General features: G+C 42.5%; 1 protein-coding gene across 4 annotated transcripts in view; it reads right to left on the reverse strand.

Moving 5' to 3' along the window:
* Window positions 1-21424, reverse strand: part of LOC136446814 (carbonic anhydrase 2-like) — a 36425-nt gene that overhangs the window by 9505 nt on the left and 5496 nt on the right. For 2 of the 4 annotated variants that reach the window (XM_066445414.1, XM_066445421.1), the window contains exons 2-3: window positions 13029-13231; window positions 8959-9000 (exon numbers count right to left, since the gene is read on the reverse strand). In XM_066445414.1, coding sequence (XP_066301511.1) covers window positions 8959-9000; window positions 13029-13098 — 112 coding nt within the window. In that variant the 5' untranslated portion in view covers window positions 13099-13231. The other 2 variants (XM_066445431.1, XM_066445439.1) reach the window with 2 other exon arrangements.

Raw genomic sequence — 21424 nt, forward strand, 5'->3', positions numbered from 1 at the left:
GATTTGCATCTCGGTAAAAACAACAATTGTGTACGGTTTCTGAGCGAACAAAGCGGATGCCTGAAAGCTTCTCCTCTCGCCAGACGTCTAAATGGAGAAACTATCCATTAGAGTCGCAATGGAGCCATCGTAATCTAGGGGGATGGGCGCCCGAGGACTTCAACTTGGTTCCAAGGCTCCTACATGTCTGAGGAATCTTTTGCGTTAAGTGGCCCCTGCAACCCATGTAACTTTAAACCAAACAAAGTAGGTAAGGAACATTTTTCATGGTTTGAGACAGACTTACACCCAGTCAAGTCATTTTAGGGGATTTTATCTTTAATAGGCTTGAATACACAATCAGTGTATACTGAAGTGGCATCGAATGGCCAAGTGGCTTGGCCAGCGGAGATCGAGATATCACGGGTTCGATTCCTGCCTTGGCGTTGTGTCTTTGGGAAATACACTTTACATGACTTTCATCACTCCGCCCAGGTGTAATATTGGGTACCTGACTTAGGTTGGGGAGGTAAAAGGTGGTGGCTACGTCTTCCAATACAGTACCCTAGACGCAGTGGATAACAACTCCCTGCCTTTACGGCCTGAAAAAGGCTATAGTACTACCTTTGCCTTTTATACATAATCAACGCAATGTGTTGAACGCAACTGGCATCTTATTGACTAAACCATGATTATTTGACGAGGTCGTAGCTCTACGTGAAAGTGCATCTATTATAATAATTCTACTCAAGCCTTTTACAGGATTTCTCATGAGGGCTGTTGTAAATATTGTGCATTTTACCACCGCCAGTGTCCCTTTATTACACTGATGGTAAACGACAAGAAAACGTGCCTGTTGTACTAAAATCTTTCTCAATATTATTGGCAAATAACGACAAATGTAAATCCTTATCTCCAAACTTCAGAAGAAAAGCCGTAACTGTGTATAGATAAGTTGTACTATCTTAATGGCCTGCGGAAATTCGCTTAAGATTGAATCTACTTTTCCTGTCGCCATTGGAAGCGTTAGAAGTACCAGCGCTACATATACACAGCCAAATCTAAGTCAAACGTTGCAATTTCTGCAGATTGAAATAATAAATCCCTCATTTAAAGAAAAAAATGAAATGGTTTGCGTAGAAACCCAATTTGATGACCGCTTAACCCGGCTTGCCGTAGTAAAGACTTTTAGTAAATCCTGTAGGAAGATTATATTGTGATGATGAATCATCTCTAACGTTGTTCGCTGTGGAAGCCGCGCGCTAATCGTATACATCAGCACGATCCTACCATCTCTACCCCGTTATCGTGCTGCAGGCGATTTGGCACACGACACGGACGGCCAGACGCTATCAGTTCCACCTGTCTGTACATCACGGAATATTAAAGGCTCTCCCGTCTTAGACATTCCCTCAATCTGCCTCTCACGTCCCTTGAAAAGGCCAAGACGATCCATAATATAGACAGCCTTCAGGCGTCTCCTTTTATGTCAACGTCTGCTGCTTAGCAGTGGCGGCATTTAGCAATCCAAGTTGTAGTTTTATGGACCTTAAATCCTTAATGTTATCTGAACGTAAAACGTCAACCTCAGTTCAAAGATGACAGTATCTTTATGTAAATCTTTGTGTGTTTATCTAAGCGTTTACGATATTTCTCGATGGACCATAGTTTCACTTTAGTATCAAAGAGACATTATGTAGTCTTATCTATTTCTTTCAGCTGTGTTTGACGATTGTTAAGTTTGCTGGTCGTGTCATAACAGACAATAGGGGCGATTGCGGTTGCTGCATTCTGTTACCGATATATAAATGAAATAAAAGTGAGGATGTTTTTTTACTAACGAATATAAAAGAGCCGCTATCAAATCAACATAGCCATAGACATCATGAGCGTGCACGGAAAATCTATACATTGTAATCAGAATTGGCAGTTATTACTTCATTAGCCATAAATAGTTTTTTTCTGCAAAGTAAAGGCATTAGCAAATAGAAATATGAAATGTCTGGTCTATGACACAGCTCATACGAGTGTTATTAGCTTTTCACCATTTTTTTTCTCCTTTTTTGAGATAATTTCCTGGCAGAGGGCGCTTATCTAAACCCATATCTGTTCAGAATAATGGAGCATGCAGGTGGCCGTCCCAGTTGAGCTGGTTATGACAGACTAGAGCACAGCAACATCATTGGGCACCAATTATACAGCAGAAACAAATTAAGCCGTACCCGTGAGAGATGGTGATGTAATTACCGACACTTGGCGACCCTGTCACGTCCTATTTCATAGCGAGGCTTGGAATGCTCATATGTTAGCTAGCGCGGTTCTTCACACTCGTAGTAGTTAGACTACGAACTCACACGACTAGGAATTGCCCTCGTTCTGTACTTAGCCTCCACCAGGCATTCCTATAGGGGTAAGGGATCGTAAAATTGGGTAAAAAAGGAAATAATATGGCCAGGAGAGTCAGTCCGCGGTAAAGTTACACTCCCCCCCCCCCGCCCCCCCCCCCTCTGGCTGCGCGTCCGGTCAACCACTTTGATAGCCAAACTGGTAGCCAAGCTCGATCCTCTGGCAAACCATTCTGCCCATTCGCCAGCGTAGTCTGGTCTGGTCTGGTAGAGACTACTGTACTGGCGATACTATTATTGTCAACGGAAGCACAGGTCACGCTACATGCGACAAAAATAGCAGTGGAGTGACTTTTGTTGAAACTTGATATTCATTTGCAATGGCACAACATCTTTGTCTTTGTGTTTCCGGTGATGGACATTATCAACTTCACTTACACAGGACTTCCGCTCACAGGAAATGTGTTTAATTCTAGTGACGACGTGTGTGTTTGGCCCAGAGGTCCTTGATTCGAATCCCCTGACATGCCACGGATGTTGTCCCCTTTGGAAAGGCACTTAACACGACTTTCCCCTCACTCCGCCCAGGTGTAAATATGGGTACCTAACTTCAGTTGGGGAGGTAAACGGCGGTGGGAGGACGGGATCCGCCTTCCAATACCGTACCCTATAGCTAGACACAGAGGATAACAACCCACCGCCTACATGACCTCAAAAAGGCTATGGGACTACCTTATTTCTACCACCGAGTGAGGCAAACCCCAACCCTTAAGCTTGTGGTGACAACTGCGGACAAACCTCGGCCGGAGGCCAGGGAAGTTATAGCTTCTCTCCATTACCAATGCATGATCGATAAAACAGTGTCTCCTACCAGACCTTCAAACCAAGAACCATATATCTCTTCAACAATATTGCCTGCAAGTCGTTTTTTCCCTTAAATCGAATCACCTTGTACATTATAAACTTCAAGTCATCACGGTGAGTCTTGAAGCGCCAAGCTCAACGAGGAATGTGTTTGACAAAGATAAGTATTGGCTGTCTGCAACAAAAAGTCCCAATCAATTAGACTGGTGGTGTTAAGTGCTATTCTCTATTTGTTTGGAAGCATTTCCTGAAAACTGTTTAATCATCATACCTAACTATTACATGTTAGTTGTACAAATGTGGGATTATACCCAACGGGGATACCTCCGTCTTAAAGCTAAGTAATGTTTAAGGTGTTTTTCTGCTTGTTCCCTAAGCCTATTATATGTATGTAAATCTCTAAAGCTAAAACAACTTAATGTTCGTACCAACCTTTAACATATATAACGTGCTTCATACAAGATTTGTCAGATTGTCAGATTTTATCGAATCATATATACTAGAACTGTAGCGAAGCCGCATTGCCTTTCTAGCTACCAAAAAGCGTTATGCTTCGTCCTCAGTCTGATGTTCGACCGCTTTACTGGAACTAGAGACATGATAAACATCCGTAGCCAGCCGCCCTTCCCGAAATCGAATTTTCATCAGACAGTTATCTTTGTAACGAGTCCAACTGAATATTGCCCGACACGTCCTAGGCGACAGGACGGGTGTACTAAATTGGGTTTGAAGAGAGGGTGATACATCTGTCATCAGCCCTCCCGTGACCCGTGTCTGCTACAACCCGCTCCGGAGGCGCTGTCTTGTCAGACGCAGCCGGCTGTGTCATCACTACCGTTAACGGTTAGCCGTAGGGACGCCATTAAGAGTTGGCATTCTAGGAGCTGAGCTACAAGTCGTTTCTTTTTCGGCAAAAGGCCGGCGTCGGTCAATAGCTTCTTTATGGCTTTTCTTCGAGCAACAGAAAGTAAAGTTTGAATAACCTCGTTACTATAGGGAATAGCTTTATGGACGCTTGTCTATGCCTCTGAGGTACCGAGAGTTGGCGACGATCCGTTCTTTCGTGTGGGGGATACACTTAAGGGGGCAATCGGTAATAAACTTGATGATATACGTACAGACATTCGGCTGTTGAAGTAGCGATAGGCAGTCCCTGAGCTATTGACGATGGTTTCACCCGGTGTTTTCCTTTATGCAAAGGGAAGGGATCGGGTTTCCATTGCTACTGACTGAAGAGTAGATCGGACACTAAACAATACACAACACGGTGTAAAGTGCACTGAGAAGGGAAGGCACGCATGAAAGGAATGCCAAGTTTTCCCCTTTTACAATTCAGGTCACGTTGAAGACGGTTGAATAAATGAGTGCCATCCCCATTAAAATCTCTCAAAGTTGAGCTTGAACAGTCACCGTGAAACAGTAACGACCTGAAGATCGCAAACATACATGTTTCTGATACTGTAGCTGTAACTGGTACAACTAACTCCAATCACGCACCAGACTCAGAACGTAAGCAGTATGATTTATTCAATGTAATGAATGGCTTTTATCTAGATTCAGTCTATTTTCTGACACTTTCCTCGTGGGTTTATGAAGCTGTATTCTGACTTTTGAATATACTTGTACATGTATCTGCCCCTTCGTGAACTACAATAGTGTTCAAAAGCTCTAAGGTCTGTGCGTTATCAAAAAAATCATTCACAGATAAGGGAAATGTCTTTTATGTCTATTAGGCTGCATCTAGGCCTAGGTTCATATTATTGGCACGCTTGTTCATGCACATCATTCTGGTGTCAAGACGAAGCACTACATAAACTGTACCTAACTAAATGGCCATTTACAGAAGGAAATCGGGTCAGGGGTTAAGTGATGACAGGAGAGAGTTTGAGTTTAACGACTCCCTGGAGGCATGGAGGGCGGCCCGAGGGGAGGAATTGTCACGCAATCGCTAGTTACCCGTCGGTACCATAAATCGGACCAAATTGCCCAACCATACATACTACTTACTTCACAAGACAAGACAATTGTGAAATTGGGAAATTGAAGATTAAGGAAAGGAAAGATGAAGAAAGAAGATGAAGAAAGAGAAGGGTTGGTGAGAAATAAAAGCACTTACGGGAAGAAAAGGAGAGAAGGAAAGAGGCCAATGGGAACTGGGGGAGAAGAGTTAAGAAATTGGCCTGAATCCTTAACAGTAAGGACCAGTCGCGGTTTCTTCACATGCACATGTTGATCAGATTTCGTGAGTTCTGCTTCGAATTTCGTTTACAAATGGCTCTATTCGGACCGCTTGATAACTAATTTCACATTTATCAACTATTGTATGGCACGCAGGTCACCGTAGTATTTTTTCACTTCTGTTTCTTTGATTCCCCGTTTCCGTTCCAGACCCCTGCCACGTGTAGATGTCCCTGGTGCTGAATACTGAATAGTTGTTATAATGGAGCGGCTTGTATAGCTGCACGTCTGTACCTGACACGGCGTTATGCCCAGGTATTGGTCCACTTTCACCGGTGATATAAAGCGTTATACATCATCCTCTTCCCGAGTTGTAGACCTTTCATGCGGGAGTGTGTCTGATACACAAGTCTGACTGTAATCGTGACCCAAGAAGAGGTTTTAAGTGCAATTTTTCTCAGCATATCGCGTCTATGACTTACTTATCATTCTCCAATGGAAGAACTGAAAACGATAGTTGAAATTCCATCACTACATAATGTATTTTCGTGTAGATTATTAGAAGGTTGTCCGTCTTTTAGAACCACCACAGAATTAAACTTAGATCACTTGTTCGTCGAGACCGCATGATAGATGCTGCAATAGATAATGTAGCTGTCTACCACGGCCTATCTCGGAAACGCTAAACTAGAATAATTTTTGTTTAAGCTAAGCAACTTGATAGAACATTCGGTTTAACATGAAAATGTCTTCCTAATACGCCAACAGATGCTTATCTGCATACCAAGTAACTTTAAGTTTCCTTTAAACTAAAGCGACAAATGCTTTAACTTAATTCACGTCTCTACAGATACACTTCCACCATATCAATATAGACCAAACAACTACGTCTCGTCATACCGCAAAGCAGCAATATTCTCCAAAAAACGTATCCCATCTCGGCTATATGACATTAATTCACACAAAAATCAAATAAACCCTAGGTTTACGAGCAAAACGCTTCAGTTTATATTTCCTCATACCTATTCCTCTGTAGACCATGCTCGATTTTCGTCAGTTATTTGCTAAAGTTTTGAATCCATCCCTTAGATAGCCACCTCGGGGTCCAAACCTAAGTCTTTCACATGCATTACGAGATACATCTCTTAGATAATGCCGAGAGTTCAATAAAATGGGCTTTTCTTCCATTATACAGGGTAAAAAATCAATACTTTGAACGCCATTTTATAGCCTTGCCGGAAGAGAGGTGCTATTTATACCCCAAAGACATGAAAATTGGACGGGAAGAGCATTCTAATATTGGCGGCGATTCTTAGATCCTTCTACGCGGGGAAGTGATAACAAGATTTACTGTCAGGAAGTGTGAGAGATACACTGGTATTAAAGGATTTGTCGCGACGCCAACGCATGTAGTCAACGTTACCCTATGGTGAACAAGTTTGTAGGTGCGGGTGGGTATGGTAGGTATGACAATTATACGAAGATGCTATCGTTCTTAGGCAAAAAATCATGTTAAGTCCCACCTTGTTCTGTTCAATTTTGATAGGAAAATACAAGGGCAAAGTGTGTATCTTTTTGTGTGGATTAGTATCATTTTTGCAGCCAATTAAGTAGTGATTGCACGATGCCATACCGATGTGAAACACTTCTCTTCGACGCATTGCAGAAAGTACAGAGCAGCGTCCTTTGAATTGTAAATTAATTGCCTGATTATATCTCTAATCCTGTCTCCCTCTCCTCATTATGGTATTTACTACATCAGACAACAAGGTCATAAGTGCCTGGTCCCCAGATGAACGTAACGACCGACTTCGTTAACGAGCTGTGAAGCTCTAAGTGCGCAGAACAATGCGACTTATGACCCTGGATTATCATAAGGTGTATTTTTCATTCCGGGAAATATTATGACTACTGGATGTCTATATCAGTAAAAATCAAACGGTAATTATCTTCAAAATGGGGCTCATTTTCGTTTGCCCTGGTGTCACGGGTGTCTTTACTCTGGGGACGAGAACTGTATCAAGGACCGTTAAGTTTAAAATCGATCAAGGAAATCTGACTCGTGATTGGCTGCAAGTGTAGATCTTTGGGGGCCATCCTTTATACCGTTTGGCAATAACGTTATTGGCATGTCTGTGGTAATATTGCGTGCAGACTTTAAGGACGTCCCTTCGGAGGTGCATTATTAGGAAATGATTCGCTAAGACGACTTTATGACATGGTTGACGGTTTGAGGTCAAAGTAAATAAGCTAAGGGCCACCGTACATAGACAAGGCTGATTACATGTTATTGTGTCATAAAATGCACTATCATTGTTATTATATTTTATATTCCTATATAATTAGTATGGACAAAAAAGATTTATAACCCAATTCCCTACGTGTATAGAATTGCGCCTTTGTAATGACCCAAACATCTACAGAATCAGCACCGATGTTATCTAATATACATGATGGCGCCGTCTCTAACCTGTGTAGATGCGAAACTGATTCCGTTGAAAATGGAGCTAATTCGAACTTCTGTTTGATTTGCCATGTCAGGCTTTGTTGAACGCTTTTTGATCTATTTCAGACGTTTTCTGAGTTCTGGCGAGCTTTTGACTTCTTGAGCGATGTCAGCAAGATACTTAAACTTTGTCGAAACATGATCTTAGGAAATTTAAGAAATAAAACGGATATGACCTTAAAAAGCTGCACAAGAAACACTCGATATGATAAACATCGAACTTTTCCCAAACCTCCACTGTTATCCTTAAAGTCCCTAATCTCGTGTTTCTTATAAATCACCAGATTAAGGCATTAGAAGCAGCCAGACAAAACTGATGAACACGACAGGGGTTCTATTAGGATTAGGTACACTCTATGCCACAGTCTACCATGCATTAACTGGTTTAAAAGCGAACACGCCCCCTCTTCGGTGGTGTCAAATCAATCGTTAGGTACTCTCCCTGTCTTTCTGTCTTTCTTTCTTTCTGTCTCTCTCTCTCTCTGTCTCTCTCTCTTTCCCTCTCTCTTCCGTCGATATCGACGCGTAATGCATTTTCGATGCGGATAGTGCAATGCAATGAGGCTTTGCCACTGCTCTTTCTATACGGCCAACGGACACCCGGGGTTTACTATTACTAGTACGCGTGTTGGCCATGGGTTCTTTTATGGGTAGAGGTTTGATGCATGCATGGCGTACATTAAGCCGCACGGCAGAATACATTTCTTTCACAGCAGTACAGGCAAAATCGAGTATACCCTAGATCTCTTCACGTGCAGCAGGTGAAGTATGCAACAGTGTGATTCTCTTACCATTCAGATGGCAGAAGCTTTACCTTAGCCAGGAAGCAAGCGTACAAGTGCAGTCCTTATAACACATGAGATTTTATAAGTGTCAACTCCATTGTATGTATTTGCTTGCACATCACCAATGAAAGCACGACACCGTTTCATTTCGGCTTGAATAACTAACTACAAGTACAAATGAGTAGTACAAAATACCCCCTCCCCACCCCACACATAAACACACAGATACGCAAATGTTCAAGATTATCAAGCCCTCATTTATACAATAAAATTCATCAACGGTGTATAGAAAGAAACTTACCCGTGTCACCGGTGTATCCCCATGAACCATGCTGAGCATCAACTGCGGAGGAGAAATGAAAAGAGAGAAGTGAGAAATAGTACAGATTTACGTACACAATAAACGAGGGTACCTAGAATTTAGGGGCACAAATCATCACTTAACTGAGACGGAGGGCGGCATAGTCTTCCTAGCACCTTTGACCAATTACTAACGTCACGTGATGATCGTAAAATCATACTGGTTGGTCATGCGATCTTGAGGAAGGCTGTAGAGTGTATGGTAGAACATTTGTGTACTTTTCCTTACATAACTTATTTATTGATTATGTTGATTACCAGCAAATTTGAATGTCTGTGCTATTTACTGGAGAACGGTTTTCGCCTGGAAAAGGTTGTGGTAAGATAAGTTTCTTCTGTGGAAACCGACCGAAACTACAGTCTCGGGTGTAAGGTAACTGCTTACGATATGTAATGCAAAAACCAGCAATACCGAATGTAGTTCGCTACCACTTAGCATTAAAATTCGAGTGAAATCAATCGATATGCATACAAAGAGCAGTTAACCAATCGAATCGCTGAATATAACTTAGATGTGTGACGAGCAGCCAATCAGAGCTATCCGACAGGAGTGCTGCGCCAACTAGGATTAAGTACGAGTAAAATCGATCGATAACATACATGGAGCAGTTAACCAATCAAATCACTGAATACGGCTTGACGAGCAGCCAATCAGAATTATCTACCAGGAGTGCTGCGCCAATCAGCTGTGTGAACTGTTAAGAGCAAAGGAGCAGTTAACCAATCAAATCACTGAATACGGCTTGACGAGCAGCCAATCAGAATCATCTACCAGGGGTTCTGCGCCAACCAGCTTGGTGAACTGTTAAGAGCACGGGAACGTCACTTCTGCTTGACGAGGCCTCCAGTAGACACTTCGTGACTGCTAATGACCTGGGTTGCACGAGGGAGCCCATTAAAGCCTCACTATCGCGTGCGGTCACGAAGACGTGCGGATCTCGTGTAATGAGGTCATAACATGAAAGGACATTACCAATTTACCATCAAGAAGTCATTAGGTTCATGATGTCGTGTTCAATCGAGGAAAAGTTGTAAACCAATGTTCTCTTTACAAGTCAGACTAGAGTGGCCTATATTTCTCTTGTTGGTAGTGTTCAGCCAATGCCCGATTTCATCAATGCCCTGTTCTGCTAACAAAAGCGGTCTCGCCAATAAGTTTAAACTTTGCAGAAGTTTTTCACGTTGAAATTTCCGTCAAATAGTGACCATGATGGATTTAAGACATTGAGCGTGCTGCCGTAATCCCCCAGTATCCAGACGTCACGTGGACAAGTGCCTGGCCTTCGTTAAGAGCGTTTACCACTCAAGTCAGCAAAAGTGACAGACACGAGGATGTGCTTTGATCGTCGGGCCATGTTAGACAGATGTGATGTTTGACTTATGATGTGGCGACGAGGTGACTCCGGTGTTCACCTCGAGGCTGGCGCATGCGCAGATACTGTTTCCGTTAAGGACCCAATTTTAGAACCTGGCTTCAGAAGTAAGCTGGCGACTCCGCAACGTTGTTTAACCGTTCAGTAACACACATCATGCTGAAATCACCAGCTTCTATCAGAAGTAGATAAACCAGCAATCTTTATAACTTCAGTGTGAAATATGGATGCATTTTTTTATTACATTGATCAAACCTTGCTATCTATGCAGCCTCAGGATCAGGCATATCAGCGACGAAAACTTCCAAAGACTGGCGCAATCCCTTCCTCTAAGATCCTACGCGTCTATTCCAATTAAATCATTGATAAACCTTCTGCATACGTAGTAGTGGTAAGAAATGTGAAACCGCTTGGCAGAGAAAGTAGAAGGGGGTGATTTTTACATTTGCCAAAGTCTTTGGCGCAATCCCTTTCTATAGGATTCTTTGCGTCTATGCCAATTAAATCATTTATGGACTTTCTGCATACAAAGTAGTGGTAAGAAATGTGAAACCGCTAAGTGTAACTCGAGCTGTTCTGCTGACAGAGTGGGTTGGGAGGGGGTGGGATAACTAACATAGGCGGGGTACCTGGAATGACTGACAACACGTTCCTCACATTTCAAACCTGCGACCTTTACGGAGAAGGTCGGACCTAGCCGGAGATTACCACTGTGGGGTGAAACATGGCCGGGTTAGGACAGGAGGCACGTTTTGCGAACCCATTACCCTCCCAGACGCCGAGCCATGCCCCGCGCACGAGACGGGCGCTAATTTTAGCGGCCAGAACGGCCACAAAGATCAATGACCGAACCAGCGCCGCCGACAGGTCAATGGCAATAAGAGACGCACAGTCGATGAATTACGTGCAATACGTGTTCTGCACTTTAAGGTCGCGTCCTTGTACTTGTACTGATATGACTGCAATTCTCTAACGCAATTTCGTATTGATAATTACCGCATGAAGAACGTGTACGTATCTATCTAATGTAATATTCAACGTAATCAAATATAATGTAAAGCCTAGGTACATTTATTGCTTATCAACATTAGAGACAATATCATTCATGCCATTATATAGCCTGAATTATATAGCCATGCGGCATTCTTTTAAGAGGTATGTCATAAACAATTATGGTATCACTCCTGTCATTGCCAGACGGAGCTTCAAACTAGATATAATCTAAATATAGCATTCATATACGTTTATTGTTTTTCGTTTCATTTTTCTATGAGCTTGAGGCAATCACAAAATGCTACGTGCTAAAATGACCAAGCTATGAAATTTTATGCTGATAGAAAAAATCACCTTATCGCCTTCTGAGAATAATTTGTCATAATTTGTGGTCGGGTTTTTGTTTTATCATGTTTGATGATACTGTACTACTTTATATATTGCGTCGCCCGTGCGTTGTTGAAAGGCAAATAAGTACAGGGCACAGTCGAGTCAACCCCATCAATATGGAACTTTCATCTGTCTGAGGGGCGATGTGTAGAGCATATGCTGCAGTGGGCGCCGTCATTGGGAAAACCTGCACGTTCTAAAACCTGATACAAAGGTTCCCGCTTCAGGCCCCCGTTCCACTAGACGGCGCTCTCGCTGCGGTCTCGCTGCGACCTATATCGTATTTGTCTAATCCTTGATTTTACAATTGGAACATCATGCAAAATGAAAAAAGCATGGCTGAAAAGATAACAAAACACACAAAGCGTACAAATATTCGTTTTTTATCCATGAAATTCGTTGTGCGCTCTGTTAAATTTTAGGTCGCAGAGAGCGCGCGGCGAGAGCGCCGTCCTAGTGGAATGGGGGCATTAGAAATACAGAGTTCATATCGACATGAGATTGGGCCCGGATGATTCGTTCAAGGGTCGCGGTAGGGAAAGGAAAGAACACCGCGGGTCAGGCGACCTCGTGTGCGCATCTCAATTGCTTTATTTGGATGTATGACGGTCTTGACAGGAAAACGAATGGCCGGGGCAAATGTGAAACATGCGGTCAGGCTGTTTGACACAACTGTCCTCAGCCATCCTTCTCTCTGATCCGCGTATATCATACAGCTCAAATCATACGCGCATACATGCAAGCGGGATTTTATAACCTTTAAGAACACAAAATCTGCAGCAAAGAAAAAAAACGGGGGGAAATGTTCTTTGATCTTTTTTTGTGCGGAGGGTTGCGCGACAATAATCCTTAAGAACGAAAGTAGATTCTTGTTCTATTTTTCTTTGATTTTTTTTCCTTTTCTCTTTCTCTACTTTTTGTTTTTTCTTTTACTCTACAACATATCCATTGTGCATCTCGGCACGCCCCCTAGAAGAACCTGTATAACCTGGCAAGACCTGGCCAAAACACAGAATCTATGAGCTATCTTGCAGTGACTTCTAAGCCGTACTCACCGTGATCCTAAAGGCTCATCGTCATGTCAACTAGTCTATAATGTCAAAATAATGCTTTGCCAGTGTCAATTGGACGGACCCTTAAATTTCATCTATATATGATGAAAAAATTCCCAGCTTTGTCTCTGGCCCGCGATTGTACCCGTGTGAACCTATGAACCCCCAGGGTAGGTTATATCTGTGGAGACTACAGTACTTACCGGTCGAGAAGAGGACCAGCGCCATCACCCCCGCCAACATCCCCGCAGAAAGCTGCTGCAGTGGAAGCATGTCGTCCCAGAGTTTCTGCCCGTCCTAGTCCGCCTTTACTTCCTCCTTACTCCTCACGGTAAATCTCCCTCGTCAGTCCGTCTCAGCCTCAGTCCGTCCGGTTTTAGTAAGACCCAGTGGTGACTGTCAGATCCTGAACAGAGGGAAGAGAAGACGGTTCAGGATGCTCTCAGGCAAATCGAGCCTAGCTGCAACACGTACAGCGTGCAGCCAATGCCGACTGTGTGGCGAACGCTTTGTTACCTTCAATATCAGGCAGACTCTCAGCCTCCCAGCAAAATATGGGTCACGTGATCTCCTCAAAGTTGGTGGGAGTGTCCAATTTCAGATGATTGACAGCTGGCATGAACGAGGGGTTGAATACCAGAGTAGCACAGCATTCTTGTCAGGTCGTGAAATATGATATACTGCGTCTCTATATAGTTAGAAATACTCGCACAACATGGAGCCAACAACATGGGAAAGTCTGGCGACAGGCACGTCTGTCAGGCATGTTGTCATGGTGACAAGAATCGATATCACCCCAGTGACAGGTGCCATTTACTGCAGAGGCCCCCTTGGGTGGGCGTGGTCGCGTCGGACTGGTCTCGTGTGAAACCCAACACTGCGGAAATGCCGCTGCATGATCGAATGACGTACAAAGTGACAAGTGACGATCCCAAAAACAGTTGGAGGCTTAATTCGTTCTCCGTAAATCATCACTAAATGGCGGTTAAGTTAAGGTGATGATGTTTAATGTTCGATAAAACCCTTAAGGGAAACTTCATGTCACGCATACATTTATAATGACGGAACTGGAGTCTGATTGAGTTATAATTACAGCCGAGCGGATATGGTGACTCTTACTGGTTTATGGTTCTATCTATCAAGTAACGATTGGAAGATTGTGGGATGAGAAAAATGGTGAGATTATGGCCCTCGTAACAGTGGCCCTCGATTGTTTCAGTCAATGGTTTCCATTAAAATCAAAAGTGGCTCAAAGCGGCATATGGAAGATGCATTTTATTCACACAAACATCTATTTTACCTGGCTTGTTCGTGTTATTTGCATAATGGGAACAGAAAAAAAGTCATATTCACAACTTATTGAAGCTAATTAGAATTTGGGCAATATGTCGCTCTAGATGTGTTATTTGTGGTGTAGCCAAATCCATATGTTTCGTACATAAGCTAATAAGATATTGACTGGGAAGAACAGTGGTGGGCACCCGTGGGGAAAATTGCACTGAAATGGTTTCAAAAATACCACCTGTTAACATTCGACATTTTGAAAATACAATATTTCATCGAAAGAAAGCCTGTGTGTGGCAAACTCGTACTAATTCTTTTTCTTGCACGTATACTGCATATTTGATGCGTGTCGTTTTAATTCTACACATTTCCAATTCTGTACGGAATTGTACATGTCGTTCCCAGTATCACTACTGGAGCATGTCGTCTATGTCCTCTATCGTTCCCAGTGTCTTTGTCTGCATGTCGTCTGCAGCTTCGTCATCGTTCCCAGTGTCTTCACCCCTGCATGTCGTCTGCAGCTTCTTTATCGTTCCCAGAGTCCTCACCAGTGCATGTCGTCTGCAGGTTCTTTATCGTTCCCAGAGTCCTCACCAGTGCATGTCGTCTGCAGGTTCTTTATCGTTCCCAGAGTCATCACCAGTGCATGTCGTCTGTAGCCACCGCTTCATGTCATGTGGCTGCTCCATTTGTTGGAGGTAATCTGGGGTCACGGCAATAATGGCCGCCATGTATCGAGGTGAACACTAAATCAGTCGCCCATCCGCACGTGCTGACATGATATTGCCGTATCGGAAATTCCAACCCTACCCACGGCCTCTTTAGCGGCCCTTTGATGACAAAATATTGGCTTATTCGCAGATTGCAGTATCCGCGAATCGTACATCAGAGAGCCAACTCACAAATAGCGCAATCATAGCACTTTCCTGGTAGGAACTTATACAGTTTGGGAATACCAGACGCCGTGGAGCGTAACAGACTTTTTACATCCATGGCCATGGAGCGGTCTCTCTGGCGTCCCATTCTAGTCCATTAAAACACTATCGCAAGGCCACCAGACCGGGTGGCATTACGATTTTACAAACGGCTTGGGGGCTGGGATCTCTAGTGGGAAATGTTCAGCGACATTCCGATACTGTTGATAACAGGCCGTAATGTTTCACAAGTAGATTATGTGGACTGCAAGAAAGAAGTAGTCGCGCCTAAATGTTTATTTTGTGGTCCATGGATCGCTCAATCCTTGATTTTTTATACCTGTTTGTTGCATTCTCTTAAACATTGTTAAATATAAGGTTAACGACTGAATAAAAACTACTCTTTTTACACAACCAAGATATTTATTCCACCGACGTTTCGGTGACCATCTGTCACCTTCTTCAAGGCAATTCTGACTGGTTCACATAGCAATGCAGCACAGGTGTTGCCACTTATACTTTTTTTATTCAGTGACTTACCAACCTGATGAAACTATTCACGGAAGGTTAACAACTTTTTTTGTTCTGCATTGCAAATAAAGTGAGACACAGAGGATTATCAGTCGCCCAAAAGTCGAGTTTCCTTAATTGAAGCTTTAAACCTAGTTAGCCCTGTGTTCAAAGTTATAATTGCAGTTTCACGTTCGGCGTGTAGAAGGATTTCCGCCTAGTAATTACTACTCTTCATCACATTTTCACGACTACAGATTTTATCCTCGAACTCTTTTCCAGCGTTAAAAGCCAGTAATTTGTTTTCTTTTCGGTTTTCCGATACGCCGAGCTTGATCAGTCTCTGCTCGAGGACAAGTTGCTCAAGTCTGTAATAGTTTTCGGATGTGTTTATCGGCCGAGGGTCTGGGCCATTAAGTCAATGGCATATTCCCGTTAATGACGCCACACGTTCGCCTATCGGTGGAGAAGTACATCAAATGTAAAGACGGCCTACGGCAGAATCTTATCATGTATCTAAGAAAGCCAACACTTAAGAAAAGCTGCTTACATGCTCATTTCCTTTAAGATTGTTTCCTAAGAATCCTAAGCCATACAATAACGCAGACGAATATTTATAGCAGACTGGAAGGTAATAAAGATACCAAGTTTTGTCTCTTAAACGTTTCGTAGTAATTACCAACAAGGGATAACTCAATACCAACTTGCGAATATTTCGAATTGGTACATAGCTTATAATATGCTTATACAGTTAGTGAAAGACACTGGGGCCTCTTGTCCCATGATAAACACATTTGATTAGACAATTGTGACAGCTGATTGAATTAGTTGGAAAACTGCTTCTTTCATGCGTACAATGACAAAACAATAACGCCGATTGGTGCCGACTTTTGTATCATCGTTAATCAAATTACCGTTTCGGAAATTGTGTTTTCCTTTAGATGGCACCAGGGCAATCACGTCGTATAGGGATCATAGGACACCTTGGTGATGTCATGCTTTTATGAGCAGAATGTATTGACAAAACATCTTGGTTTGCGAAATAATATTATCCGATAACTTCAGAATCTACGAAAATTCTTAGTATTTTAAAAGAAATAGCAAAAACAACATGTTCCTCTTGGGAGTAATATCGACATCTGTAGAAAAAAACCCGGCAAGCAGAGCGTTTCCAAAGAAAAGTCTTGTTACAGGGGGACTAGAGAACTCCGTCCAACCCCTCCCCTAAACAACCCTCAGAAGTGACGTCACCTGTCACATTTGTGCCGGTGCCCGTAGGGTATGTAGAAGAAACAAATTTGTCCCGATGGACTGTCGGACACCGGAAGGGTACCTCTTGATGTTGTCACGATTAGTTCACGGCGCCTTTTTGTTACCGGGTCCCGGGTTGATTTTAACTCCGTCTTAAAAACTTCCAGGGGCCCGGCCGTGCCCAAAGATAGTCCGTTAGCCACAGGGTGCCCCGCGGGTTAACACATGAAAGTGAAAAAAAAGCCCGTTAACTGCCCGGCAGGGCCCCTTTTCCAATTGTGACCTTAGCATAACGGATGGCTGTTCAGCACCAAGGACGCCATGATATCTAATGCACACGCTGTCATAAGACTTAATGGGTTATTTTATGGGCTATTCTGTGAGTACCAATGACTGTTTATGAACCATTATAACACATCTGTCCATTTGCAGCGATGGTGTGCATGTGAACAGAAATGCCCACGCAATTTTCTGGTTATGATGTACTTTCCGGTGTCAGATGACACCAATCTGTCAACATGTATGTTTAAAAATCTGCACAGAATATTTTCGGCGGTTTAACATTATCTATAGAACAGAAGTTGTCACATGATTGTTGCAGAGTAAATGAGCCCCAATTGGACGACCAGGGCTTATTGAATTTCCACCCCCTGTCGACGTAAATAAATCAAAAGTTCAATGACCCCATATGATTGCATAGTTTGATAACCTATGTCTTATACTGTACATCCCTGCATACGTTGATGGAGGTTAGAAATCCAGGTAATAGGATTCGCCAAATGACAGCTACTCCAGAATCTGAATGGAATTTTCAAAGTCTTATTTAGCTGCTTGAGTAACTACATGTCATTTGGCGTACATCCCTACATTATATTAATCATATATGTCACAAATATTCATTGTCTTATTCCTACAAACAGATAAATGAAACATAATTTCCTTGGCGTACGTAACATATCACCAGCTTCATATTCTAACGCACTGAAAACATAAATCTCTTGACAATGGTGGTTAATCCTTTCATATTCTTCTTTTCATCCTGTCGGACGATCTGTTCCATGTCGATGGACTCGACCGTTGGCGGCTATGCCAGCTCTACTCTTGCAGAGTTTGCCACATGTAGCGCATGTACCACTCCTTTAATCATTTGATAATATGAATTTTTAAGACGAAGTTAAGATTATCCCGGGACCCGGTAACAAATAGTCTGTCTACATCTCCCTCCAAACGTTGCCGCAGTTCTTACAGCCCGTTCCAACCATGTTCAGGTACGTATATTGCATCACACGAGCTATGCCGCCAGCAGTCTATTTTTGGCCTGTACTTTTTGCACCTAAATAACACAACGCCTTGCGGGATTTCAGCCCTCTCTGCTTGTTAACCAGGCAGTAAGGAGAAGAGAGGGTCCAGACGGACTGGCTTATTTTGTCTTTCCGCCTAGGAAATCACTGGATCGATACAGTCAAGACTGCCGTAATTCGTGACCGGGCTACGCAGGGTTCACGCGTTCCTGAAGTTCTGGGTAAAGACGTGAGTGAACTGCAGAGGAACCTCTCCTCACCTTTTATTTCGTCTGGGCCCGGTAACGGGAATCGATGGAAGGCCCCACTCTCCCGCGGTTTTGAATAATGACAGACGGAATGGTCGTTAAAAAGAAGAAGATAGCAATGATGTGGGGATTTCCGTGAATTATCCATGACCAATTTTTCATCGCGTGACCCTTGAATTTCTTCAACCTCTCAGGACTTACGCAGTTGAGGATAAGAGGTTGAATAGAGAAAAAGTGTCTTGTACAATCAGTGTTGATGACTTTACAAAAAGCCATATTAGACGAGCCCGATAGCATACGATTGAATTTTCAGTTAGTAATGCTTAAATGTGGTTCATTGCCTTGGATGAAAAAAAAACATATTGCTGCTTTGAATACACATTTTAATGATAAAATACGTAATAAAATGTCATGATTCTTGTCAGTACGAAAGGCTAGGTTTGTAGTGATTGGTCTGGGCTGCAATGGACTGGATTAAACTGGAATAAAGTAGGTGGTAACATGCAGGAGTTAACATTCATACCAAACGGACTTCATGGTTTTTCGTTCTAAAACAGACCAGAAGACAAAAATCCAGAGAGTTCGAGATTCTTCCCCCGTACACCACCATCGACCCTCGAGCCCTTCTTAATCTTAACCCAAGTTTCGCGTCTTTACCGATACCAGTTGATCACGTTGCAATTTTCTTCCTCATCCACCAAGCCTCCACAATGGGCGAACCGATTGGCATCCTTATCCAGGGAAGATACAAAAGTAGAGATAAGCCGAAAGCCCTGCCTAATATAACGGCACCTATTATGAACAGAAGAGATCGGGGTAGATAATGAGGCATATCATCAGGACCGCACAGTATACATGCACATGCAGACATCATCATTTTGGAAAACGTAAGCGTTCCAATGTAGTAAACGAGAACGTTTATATTCTGAGACGGTTGTACATATTTGTTGTAAAATCCTTCATCATTACCTACAATATAAAGTTTGAGTGGGATTTTTCAATACGTTATAGGTAATATTATGGTTTTTAATATATTTGAAAGGACACTGCAACACTCTGTGCTGTGCTGTGCTGTGCTGTGCTGTGCTGTGCGGGAAATTGTGAAGCGTTCCGTTTTCTGCATCTCCAATATGTTCCCCATTTTTGAAATCGCTGTTAAATTGACCACTTCTATAACCTTTATGCTTGGACATCCTGATTCGCTTGAATACATTAAAGCGTTGGGGGGGGGGCTTTATCTGCTCGAATGATAAACTTACACGACATACAGAAAGTTGGAGAAATTTACTTTCTGTGGCAGTTATGCCTTATCCTACAAACTTCAAAAGCTCACAAAAAACAACCTAGATGAATGATAAGACCAATTTAACGTAAACGACTATTAACAGAGAAGATTGTGAGAACTTTTCTTTCTGTGGAAGTTGTCTTATCCTGCAAACTTGAAAAGCTCACAAAAAACAACGCAGATGAATGATAAGACCAATTTAACGTAAACGACTATTAACAGAGAAGATTTGGAGAAGTTAACTTTCTTGGCAGTTATGCCTTATCCTACAAACTTGAAAAGCTTACAAAAAACAACATAGATGAGCGATAAGACCAGTTTAACGTAAACGACTATTAACAGAGAAGATTTGTAGAAGTTTACTTTCTGTGGAAGTTATGTCTTATTGTACAAACTTGATATTCTAAAAAAGCATCGTAGATGGATGATAGGAGCAATTTAACGTAAACCATATCAACAGAGAAGATTTGGAGAAGTTTTCTTTCTGTGGAAGTTATGTCTTATCCTACAAACTTGAAAAGCTCACAAAAAACAACGTAGATGAATGATAAGACCAATCTAACGTAAACGACTATTAACAGAGAAGATATGGAGAAGTTTCTTCCTGTGGTAGTTATGTCCTATTGTACAAACTTGAAAAGCTCACAAAAAACAACGTAGATGAATGATAAGACCAATTTAACGTAAACGACTATTAACAGAGAAGATTTGAAGAAGTTTTCTTTCTGTGGAAGGTATGTCTTATCCTACAAACTTGAAAAGCTCACATAAAACGTAGATGAATGATAAGACCAATTTAACGTAAACTACTGCAACAGATAACACTAATTGACTGTAGCTACACATTATGCTAAGTACTCCCGATGCCCCTCTATGTACATTCCACCTGTCGAAAGCACCTGAGATGGAAACTCAATGGTGATAGATAGACCATTCCCATCCACCTATCACCGCTCCGTGTCAGGTGTTAGATCTTCCGCTGAGAGATGAACTCATTTTGGTGGATATTATCATTGCAAGAGACAGTGTACAAGATAAAACATTATTGAGGAAAACCCACCCAAGCAGATCAACGACTAGTACAATGCAATAATGACCTTTATCATACGGCTGTCTTTAGTAGGGTATCTGGCCATTTGTTTAAAAAGCATTACATTTCGAGAGAGAAGGAAGGAAGAAAGTGGAATGTAGGGTAGGAAGGAAGGAAGGAAGGAAGGAAGGAAGGAAGGAAGGAAGGAAGGAAGGAAGGAAGGAAGGAAGGAAGGAAGGAAGGAAGGAAGGAAGGAAGGAAGGAAGGAAGGAAGGAAGGAAGGAAGGAAGGAAGGAAGGAAGGAAGGAAGGAAGGAAGGAAGGAAGGAAGGAAGGAAGGAAGGAAGGAAGGAAGGAGGAAGGACGGAAAGATGGAATTATGGAATTATGGAAAGAAGGGAGAAAGAACGCATTATTGCTGCAGATTTTGGGTCATCCATACCATCTTATGCATTTTGCGTTACGTCGAGCAAAAGCAGATGCCAGATATGCATGCCGGGGGCAGAACCTCCGGATCAATCCGCCTGCCGCCAGACTTCTCTCCAACAAAGGAGTAGGCCGACAAATTTACATGTTAATTCGAGCATATGATGTCGTTAACAGAATCATTTGTCAAACTAACCGCCGCTAAAGTATGTGTATTGTTGGAAATAATCATAACATGTATCTTAGGTGAATAGTGGTGGTGGGTATGCATGAAACGATTAGGCCACCCTTGCCTTTAAGTCACCATCTCTATCATGTAGATCTTATGGCAGACTTCCATACTTGTACTTA

This window comes from Branchiostoma lanceolatum, chromosome 1 (genome assembly GCF_035083965.1).
Source record: "Branchiostoma lanceolatum isolate klBraLanc5 chromosome 1, klBraLanc5.hap2, whole genome shotgun sequence".
Lineage (NCBI taxonomy): Eukaryota > Metazoa > Chordata > Leptocardii > Amphioxiformes > Branchiostomatidae > Branchiostoma > Branchiostoma lanceolatum.